This window comes from Eschrichtius robustus, chromosome 20 (assembly GCF_028021215.1).
Source record: "Eschrichtius robustus isolate mEscRob2 chromosome 20, mEscRob2.pri, whole genome shotgun sequence".
In the NCBI taxonomy this organism is placed as follows: Eukaryota; Metazoa; Chordata; class Mammalia; order Artiodactyla; family Eschrichtiidae; genus Eschrichtius; species Eschrichtius robustus.
Window position 1 is genome coordinate 50,834,227 of NC_090843.1, and position 10,591 is coordinate 50,844,817.

The 10,591-nt window shown below is 44.2% G+C and overlaps 1 protein-coding gene and 1 long non-coding RNA gene across 2 annotated transcripts; one reads left to right on the plus strand and one right to left on the minus strand.

The window, feature by feature from the left end:
- The first annotated feature begins 54 nt into the window (after positions 1–54).
- On the plus strand, positions 55–7,941 carry LOC137755500 (uncharacterized). Its single transcript, XR_011072025.1, has 3 exons — positions 55–290; positions 7,476–7,615; positions 7,879–7,941. It is a non-coding gene; the product is annotated as an uncharacterized lncRNA (long non-coding RNA).
- RSKR (ribosomal protein S6 kinase related) lies at positions 5,160–10,521 on the minus strand. The gene is given in 12 exon segments (XM_068531700.1): positions 5,160–6,842; positions 7,284–7,394; positions 7,521–7,609; positions 7,697–7,786; positions 7,897–7,924; positions 8,181–8,221; positions 8,401–8,505; positions 8,741–8,810; positions 9,154–9,222; positions 9,355–9,438; positions 9,534–9,785; positions 10,155–10,521. Coding segments are annotated over 12 exon segments (1,221 nt in total). The 5' UTR covers positions 10,212–10,521; the 3' UTR covers positions 5,160–6,617.
- Between the last annotated feature and the right edge of the window lie 70 nt (positions 10,522–10,591).

Sequence of the window (10,591 nt, forward strand, 5' to 3'; positions counted from 1 at the left end):
CGCCCGGCCCCCTGTGCGCGCGCGCTCTGCGAGCCGACCCCCGACCCCCGGCGCCGGCGGTAGCTTGGACGCGCTTCAGACCGAAGGCCAGTCTTTCGGCCTCACCTCTGAGAGGGTGACCGGGAAGTTGGACAGTCGAGGAGTCCATCCCTCCTGCTTCGAGTAGGCCAGTCTCACACCCTGTCGGAAAAGCTGTCCCCGTGGCCTGGCCTTAGGAAGTTTCTCCTCAGGTTTCCCTCAGCTACCTCAGCTTTAACCGGCAGGAGCCGGTCGGGGGTCTAGAAGGGAAGGTGAGTGGAGCGTTTTTTACGTAGGCTGCTCGGTCCGCGCATAGGTCCTGCGTCCGTGATGGCCTGAGACGTGGTTCTCAGCCTGCGCTGTCATTTAGCCTCTTCAGAATTTCTGGTGATTTCTTGGGACTTAACTCAGGGTACGCAACAAGTTTACTGGACCAATAATAGCTCACAAGTATTGAACATTTATTAGGCGCCTGGCACTCTTCCAAATGCCTTTTATATCTTAACTCCTTTAATCCCCAAAAGGGCATGTGAAGTAGGCACCGTAAATATCCCCGTTTTACAGACGTTGGAACCGAGTCACAGATAATGTCTTTTGCCTAATGCCCCACAGGTAGTAAATGGCAGAGTCAAGATTGCCACCCACACTACCGACTACTGCATTCTCCTGTCGCTTGAAACCCCTCTGTGTGGGAATTAGCTACTGGAGGTGGGATTGATTTTTGGAAACAGCCTAAAGTTAAGTATTCAGAGTTACAGTTTATGATGAAGTATGTTCCTTTGAACGCTCACGGCACCTTATTTACACTCTTAAGTCATAATGAATTTGGAAAAGGCAATAACCCAGAGAGGAAAAACTATAATGTTACGAACTTCAGGGCTCTCAGGGGATGGGCTCTTCTAGAACTGTGTTGTCCAATACCATAGCCACTAGCCTCATGTGGCTATTGAGCACTTCAGATGTGGCTAGTCCAAATTGAGATGTATTATAGGTGTAAAATACAAACTAGATTTCGAAGACTTCGTATGAAAAAAGAAAAGAATAAAATATCTTATTTTAAAATATTGATTGCATGTTGAAATGATATTTTAGATACATTGGGTTAAATAAAATAAATTAATTTCATCTGTTTCTTTTTACCTAATTTTTAATGGGGCTACTAGCAAATTTTAAATTACTTATGAGGCTTAACATTATTTCTATTGGACAACACCGCTTTAGAAACATAATGGTGCAACCTAAAGACGCTAGAGATAACAGTTGCTTGACTGGAAAACTGGGAGAAAGACAACAGAAGAACACAGACTTGAGCCTGGGATTCCCCCAGACTTAGCAGAGGGAATCCCAAGGTACATGTACTTCTGGTCAATCAAAAAGGTCCAACAAATAAAACAAGGGTGAGAGGGGCAGAAAAACCAAGACAGAAAACTCTTAAGCGCCAGTAGTAAAAGCTTGTATTATATAAAGTGTGACTTGGAATGCTTAGTCCTTGTTGCAGTTGGTATGTCAGATGCCAGGTGAGTAACCAAAGAGATATAGTGCTTCCAGCAGCAAATTAGGAGGGATGTGGAGGGTAGATGAGAGGGACAATACTATTGTAAATAGGTAACATAAGCAGAATTAATTTGTTGGTGTTGTTTTGCATGAATTTTTTTTGGGGGGAGGCCGTGCTCCGTGACTTGCGGGCTCTCAGTTCCCCAACTAGGGATTGCACTCGGGCCACGGCGATGAAAGTGCCAAATCCTAACTAACCACTCGATCACCAGGGAACTCCCTGCATGATATTTTTAATTTGGCGTTTTTCAAATTAAAAAATAAGAGATGCTCGTTGTAGCAAGTGAAACAATACAATGCAAAGACATATTAAAGGCACACAGCCTCCCCCATCCATTCTACCTGCCTGAGGTAACGAAGTGTGTATGCCTTTATAAAAACATATGCAGGGAATTTCCTGGTGGTCCAGTGGTTAGGACTCGGCACTTTCACTGCCATGGGCCCGGGGTTCCATCCCTGGTCAGGGAACTAAGATCCCACAAGCTATGCGGCCAAAAAAGCACAACAACAACATATGTATACACACACACAAGGATTTTGTTTGTTTTTATTTACACACGCTTTTTTTTTACCCAAATTAGTTGACGTGCAGACTGGGGTCTCTGGGATTGAGAGCTAGTGCCTTTTTTTTCCTCTTCTCTTTACATTTGCATTACTCCCCTCTCCCTCCCAGGTTCTCTTTTTCATTCTTTCTCTTTCTCTCTGTCTCCCTCTCTCTCTCTCTCTCTCTTACACACACACACACACACACACACACACACACACACACACGGAAGGGAAGTAAGCATTGAGAGTCGTCTACAGAAATGGCATCATTTCTTACACTTCTGCATTTTTTTCCCACTCAATGTCTTGTATTGAGCTTTCTAAGTCAGCTGATATAGATCTAATTAACTCATTCATCACTTCATAGTCCATGTCCTTTTTAAAAAAATAGGTTACTTCTCTTTTCTAATTTGTAAGAGTTCTGTATTATAGACATTAACTGCCATCACATTGCAAATATTTTTCTTTAGATCTGTTTTTTGTCCATTGACTTTATTAATGGTATCTTTGGCTATACAAAGATAAAACTTTTATGAGGTTAAGATGTTATCTTTCCCTTCAAAGCATCTGGATTTCTTATCTTGATTGATTCATTCATCTTTTATGTAAATGTATTTTCTTTTTTTAAATTTTTTTAATTTAAAAAATTTTTATTTTTGGCTGTGTTGGGTCTTCGTTGCTGCATGCGGGATTTCTCTGGTTGCGGGCGAGCGGGGGCTACTCTTCATTGCCGTGCGCAGGCTTCTCATTGCAGAAGCTTCTCTTGTTTCAGAGCATGGACTCTAGGTGCACAGGCTTCAGTAGTTGTGGCATGCGGGCTCAGTAGTTGCGGCACGCGAGCTCTAGAGCGCAGGCTCAGTAGTTGTGGCGCATGGGCTGAGTTGCTCCGCGGCATGTGGGATCTTCCTGGGCCAGGGCTCGAACCCGTGTCCCCTGAATTGGCAGGCGGACTCCCAATCACTGCGCCACTAGGGAAGCCCTTCTTTTTCTTCTATAGTGCTTTCATTTTCTGTCTTGGTTTAGGTATCTCCTCCATCTCATGTTTGTAGGTCTAGTCTCCCAAATGTTGTAAGATTTTTATTTGTTTATTTTTGGCCGCATTGGGTCTTTGTTGCTGCACGCGGGCTTCCTCCAGTTGCGGTGAGCGGGGGCTACTCTTTGTTGCGGTGTGCAAGCTTCTCACTGTAGTGGCTTCTCTTGTTGCGGAGCACGGGCTCTAGGCATGTGGGCTTCAGTAGTTGTGGCACGCGGGCTGAGTAGTTGTGGCTCACAGGCTCTAGAGCGCAGGCTCAGTAGTTGTGGCGCACAGGCTTAGCTGCTCTGCGGCATGTGGGATCTTCCTGGACCAGGGATCAAACCCGTGTCCCCTGCATTGGCAGGCGGATTCTTAACCACTGCACCACCAGGGAAGTCCCCCCCCCTTTATAAGGAAACCAATCATATTGGATTATGGATTAGGGCCCACCCATAAGACCTCATTTTAACTTAATTACACCTGTAAAGACCCTATCTCCAAATACCGTGACATTCTGAAGTACAGGGGTTAGGATTTCAGGGTATCAATGGTGAGGGGGCACAATTCAGCCTGTAACAGGGGCTAATAATACAGTGAAAATGATTTTATTCAATTTTTCAAAAAGGCTTTGACAAAATTTTTACATTGAAGACTCTATTTAAAGAAGTAAACCAAGGAATTGAGATTACCAGTTTGTTAAATCAATGAACAAGTGAACAAATGAACTGGTCGATATATGATAAATTAGGTTAGAGGTAAGAAACAATGAGTAGAACTAAAAGGACACTTTTCTAAAAGAAGAATATAAGGTTTGGTGTTAAGACTTAATTTTTTTTTTTAGTAAAGTATAGTTGGTTTACAGTGTTGTTTCAGGTGTACAGCAAAGTCATTCAGGTATATATATATGTGTGTGTGTGTGTGTGTGTGTGTGTGTATATATATATATAAAATCTTTTTCAGATTCTTTTCCATTATAGGTTATTACAAGACATTCAATATAGTTCCCTGTGCTATACAGTAGGTCCTTGTTATTTATAAGACTAATCTTAAATTCTTAGAAAAGATAGAAGGCAGTACAGAGCAAAATATCCATACTTAAAAGTGTATCTGATTTCTTCTAGGTAATGAAAAATCAAAATGTAGGGCTAAACTTAAAAGATCATTTCAGGTTGTATATAAAACAAATTTTTTTAAATGAATTTCATGTGAATAAGTAGAAGGTATTTATTTTTAGGTCAGTGATTCTGAATGGGGGTGGAGGGTGGCAGGAAAGAATGCCTCCCAGGGATGAGCATATCAAAACTGGGGTAGGTGGAGGGGTGGAGGCAGTGCTTTTTCAAATTATACTTGGTGAAACTTTGATTTTCTGTCACTGCCTCCACTCTACCCTGAGAAACACTGCTGTAAGCACCACTGATTGAAGAGAGTATGTTAAAAATGTCCTCATTTGATAAGAAATGATTCAAACTACACTTACATGATCCTGGTCTCTAAGCTATCTAACATGACCCAGGAAAAGGGACCCTAGTGACATTATGTTAACCATGTCCTAAAGACCTTAAACCAATATGCTGCTGTGACCAGAGAGGCTATATATAATGTTGGGCGATCTGAACATTAATTAACACTGGGCCAGACACACAGTATCATAAAATCATCTGCATCTGCCCTTTGAAGAAGCATCACAGAAATCTGAAACCCATCTCCCACAGTGAAGAACCAGTGGTTATATACATTAGGAAACTAGGTCCAGAGAGTTAAAATGACTTGTATAAAGACACCAAAATATTTATTGGTGGATCAAGGCACCAGGTCTCCTAAATTACAATCTAATACTCTTAACTACTATTTTAGAAGCCATTGATTCCCATTTCTAGTATTCAGTATTGGTTTTTATCCAATGTGGCAGTTCTGGTCATTACAACTTTAAAAATATGTAATAAAGCCTAAAAAGTCTCTAAAGAGAAACAAATGAGATAATCAAAAGGATCAAGGATACATTCATTTATTTATTTATATCTCAACTTCATTCTAAAAGGCTTTACAAAGATGGAGATAATCTAGTACGATTTTAAAAAAAGGACTAAAACAGAAAAATGAGAAGAGAATAAGGAAAGTAAAGGTCAAAAAGGAAGATGATGGAACCAAGAACGTGGCTAGCATACAAAACATAACATGAGGTCCTAAACACTTGCTGTAAGTGGGCCACAAACTGGGCTCTAAGTGGTCTACCATCAGTATGAAAAGAAAAATACAGTCAGTTGAATATTTACTGTCTTTAAGGTAAAAACCAACCAGCAATTCAGGAAAAGAATAACTGGGTTCAGAGAAAATTTCTTCCATGCATCCTTATATAGAACATTATGAATTATAATGATAAACACCCTTTGCAGTATCTACAGCAATTAAATTTCATAGGGATTTTCATATGGATTGCCAAAGTACAATTCAGAAAAAGCAGTTCTGCAGAGGCCAGTAAAATGCCAGCTATGTACAGGGCAAATCTGGCTTAATCCAGGGACAAAATTAATAAATAGTACTCAGAATACTTCCCAGACTCTCTTTGGTTTGGAAAGAGAGATCAGATATAACTGAAGAATAACGAAAATGAAACTTTTAAGAAGTTGGTTTAAGAAAAATGAAGTCACAAAGGCCAGAAATGTATACAAATTTAAGGTCCAGATGATTTTCCTAAAGGAAAAGGTTCTTGAGTTACATCTCTGATCTTAAATCTCAAGGTTGATGTCATGCCTCTTAATCCCTTGGTTTGCCCATCACCAACTGAAACCTGGGCCATCTAGGGAAGTGATCAGTTTAAGAATTCTTGTGTCTTTCAAAGAGGTTTTGTTTTGGAAAAAATGTGTATAGCTATTCCAGTTACCCCCTAGAGAAGACATTTAACCCACCCATGTTTCATTTCTTATTCTCTTCCTCGCAGTAGGCCATTAGATTCACTTTTTAAATTTTTAAAAGTTAGACTGACTTTGAGCCCCCAGATCATATGTTTTACCTGCATATTTAGGGGTTGAAACAAATACCAGCTGTTGAGACCTCTGAAAAACATTCATACTGCTTCTGACAAGCCTATTAAACACATAAATAGCAGTACCTTGGGAACCCATGAAGTGCTGTTATTGCTCACAAAAGGAAACATGGCACAGAAACAAGGAGAAGGAAAAGTGGCATAAACTTCTGGCTAAAAACTTCAGGGTATAAACACTGGAGAAATGAAACAAAGGAAAAGGTCCACACTCTGATCTGAGATGTTGAATTGAGAGATGGGTTGTATGATGGGGTGAGGACTAGGGCATTGTGACTACCAACCGCAGAATGCCCAGTGTGAACTCTGGTCCAACGCCTAGAGGAAGAGAATGATAAAAGGCTACAAAGTAAAAACAAACTTAATCATCAAGGTGGTCACACTGAATTGGCAGCAGAGGAGGTCCTCAGGTTCCCAGATGAGCCCCAACTACAGTAGAGGAGCTCAAGCCAGGCTGGGGTGCACCAGGAAGGACTCCAGATTACAGTCAAAGTCCTTGAAGAACATGGACTCCGATGATGGACTGGGCTGGGTAGCTTGTGTCTCCATGACAAAGTTCACTGGATGCTTCTGTAGGAGCTCTGGGTCAAAGGCCACACCCCGAAAGAAAGGGTGGACCTGGAAGTGATGCAAATAACGTAGACGGTGGAGGGGATTCTGGCATAATAGCTGAAGAGAAATAGAGCATGAAGGATGAGAGACTGGGATAGGAAAGGGACGGAACAGAGAAGCTGGAAAAGGAGAAAGAAGTTCATGGATCTGTGGAGGGCAGGGAGAAGAACCCAAAAGAGTAGAGGATATGTAAAAGTGGGAGAAACAGGCTAATCTGGGGGCAAAGGTAGGAATAAAGGAGTAGTAGTGGTAAGAGAGCAGCACTAGCCCACTCTCTCAGAAGTGACCTGCTATGGATGGGGACGAGCTTTGGAGGACCAGGAACTCAGGAATAAAATTTGAAGTGTTGATTAGAAGGCAAGTAGTGAGGTAGTACTTGATCAAGTTGGAATCCCCCCTTAATAATTAATCAGAGGAATGGGGAGATAATCACTTCAGTGATAGGGAAAGAAGTGAATGGTTTTTGTAGTCAAGAAGGAGAGTCATGCTCACCCTTACCTCATGGAGCAGGAGTGAGAGCCCCTGGTTAAGAGAAGCTGGGATCGCAGAGTCATAGTGGGTCACACTTGCCAACATGGCCACATGATCTCTCTCTGCGGGCACTGGGAACTGAGTTAAGGGGTGGGAAGGTGTCATTACTTAGTAAGAATGAGGCAAGACTTCCTAAGGTCTTCTTTCTTCCCACCGCAGGGCAACTCTTCTCTTCTCTGCCCAACATCACTACCATTCTCTCACCTTTCCAGTTGACAGAGAGAAAAGCAAGACACCCAGGGACCACCAATCAGCAGCATGGTTGTAAGGCCCTCCACTCAGGACCTCTGGGGCTACGGGTATGAAAGATACTTGTCACTGATATCTGTTCACTATCCTTCTGCCCAATGCTTACCCACCAGCTTTAGCTTCTCTCTCACCCATGTACTGAAGAGTGCCACAGATAGTATAGGCTCGGGTTCCTTGGGGCAGGTGGCGGGACAGGCCAAAGTCTGTCAGTTTCAGATGGCCTGTGAAAAGCAAGCCATCAGCACCACTCTGTTCCAACCCTCATCAGCCATGACTTACTTCCAAACTGAGGTACCTCTCATTCTGGGACTAGGAAAAGAAAAGGACTTACCTCGTTCATCCAGAAGGATATTCTCCATCTGAAAAATCACAGGTGAGAAGTTATTCATCCTCTTCCTTTCAATCCTCTTTCATCATGTATACTATACCCCCCAGCTGAAGAAGATGCCCTAGCTCAGCATCCAAGTCTGTACTTGGAGGGCCCTTGCCCAAATCCTTAACACCCATGAGGGCCCCAAGGTCAACTGTTCTCAGCAGCTTCTCCCGCCTTCTTGGACCTGTTGGAACGTCTTACAGAAGTCCCTCCTTAAACAAAATGAAAAAGCATTTAACTACCTTCACATCTCGATGGATGATGCCGAAGTCATGGAGATAGCCTGTGGATGACAGCAAGCATGGGGTGTGCTGAAGCTCTCCTGTCCTTCCAATTTCCCTGATAGCTCCCACCCCATTCCTATCCCTGTTCTTTGACCTCCAGAGTTAATATCAATTCTCTTCTGCCTCCCTCCCCGCTTAATTCTTCCCTCATTTCTATTACCACTCCTGTTTCACTTACACAGCACCAGGATCAGCTCAGCAGCAAAGAGGCGGATGGAAGCCTCACTAAAGCAGCCAACAGCGGACCACAGGGAGTACAGATCTGTGCTGCAGTAGCTACACACTGCAAAGTACCAGAAGTCTAGGCAATATTTGGGGGCTACTATGCCTGGGCTCAAGGCATCATATGCCTCCTGCCCAAACCGATGCCACCTGCTGTTCCCTCTCCCTCTGGGAGAGAGAAGTACTATGAAAAGGAGAACAGAGCAAAGGCAGAACAAGCCAAAGGGATGGGTAATCTCAGGTGGGGAGTATGGTAGAAGGACCCTTGGGAATGAGGAGAGAATCCAGTCACTCACTCATGAAGAGGTGCCGTTTTCCCTGCCAGCTGTCCCCCAAACTGTGTACAAAAGGATGGTTGATCTGTCGCTATGGACAAGAAAACAGGAAGTTAGGATCAGGGTCATTGAGGATCAAGGCAGCCAAGAAGTCAGTATTTACCTAGTTGTGCAGAAAGGAAGCTGTTGCCCCACTCTCAGTACAGGTTGCCTGCCTGGTAATCCCAGTACTAAGGAACACACTGGACATGCTGGAGAGATTTCCCTGGCAGGACCTAGAATTACTCTACTGATAGCTACTTTTCCTGGGATCTCTTGGTTGAAGAAGAGGGAGGGGTCAGAGTCAGGAAAAGCAGGACAGTTGGACAAGAAAGGTGCTTTCTCCGCCTGTGGTTTGGTTCTTCCTAGGATCCTTTCCAGGGCTCTGTGCATACCTGGATGCTGACCTCCTCTTTGCACTGCCTCAGGTTGTCCCTCTGTAGGACCTTTACCTTGGGCACCACCTATAAAAGAAGAGGAGTGATGACTCCTAGTGGGGAATAGTGTATTAAATTGTTTATTCCTCCCAACCTTTCTGGAATAAAGATTGGAGGCAGGGACTAGAGAATAATGTGGAAGAGTATCTAGGTCCCTACCTTCACCACAAATACTGCTTTCTGGCCACAATCTAGCACCTTGAGGACAGTTCCAAAGGAGCCTTTAGCCACAAGGCCTAAAATCTGTACAGAGAAGTGGAGAACAGGGCAGTTGAGACTGATTGTTTCTAGATTTCTCCCCAAGACTGAGACCCCTTCTAGGGATTCCACTGACCTACCTTCAGCTGCTGATGCCCCCTAAGGGGCCTAATAGGAAACTCCGGCAGAAAGAGGTTGATGAACTGAGGCACTGGCCACTCAGGCAGAGGCTTCTCTACTAGCAGTGGGGCTGGCTCCAGGGGCTCCTGGTGCAGGAAGTGATGCCCCTGTAGTCCCCACAGCAACTCTTGCAGACCTGACCTGGTGGTCCCCACACCTGGCCAGAGGCTCTTCTAGCCTCGGACCCAGGGGCCCCGGATGTTGCCACCCTGCTGAGAACCAAGGGAGCCACTAAACCTGCTGCCCCTGGGGCATTACAGGTTCTGCCCATTTAGCAGGCACTCCCTCAAATCTCAACCCTAGAGATGTAAATTTGAACCCCAGGCAAAATTGCTACTACCCTTGCTTCAGGCCAAGGTCTAGATTTCCTGCACACAATTAAAATCCTCTAGGAAAGTAATATTTGGATATTTTCCCCATAAGGCATCACAGATTCAGTACTGCACCTACCATAAATACTTTGATGGTAACGCCTCCCTGCCCCACCCCCACAGTGGACAACACTGTTATTACCAGTTCCCAGGCCTCAAGCTCATGCCTTTCACCTCCCCTAAACAAGCTGCCAGAGCCCCCCACCCTACCTTATGAGGAGCAGCCATCTGGGCATGTTGCCCCTTGCGACAACTCACTGCTCCCATCCCCAAGCCTTTGCCTCCTCTCTCCTGCTAAATCTACTGTCCCAGTTACATAAGCAGTTCCTCCCCTGATGCTGCATTACACATGAGCCCCGCCTCTTTCCCTTGTTGTTCATGACTAGAGATGCAAGTGATGCAGCCAAACCTCACCCTTATCCCCAAATGCTATCACCCCTGGTTAAGAATGGCTTATAGCCAGGACTAAAATGTGCAGAGACCTATCAGCATGGGACCAATGTCACATCAGGGCTGGGAAGTATCTGTGACAGCTTCAGGCAGGAGGGAAGAAGCCACCCTCATTAGGGTGGCAGCTAGGTGTCTTGGACTGACGGGGAGAAAAGGATACAGGCTGAAACCATGCACTCAAAAAAAAAAAAAAAACC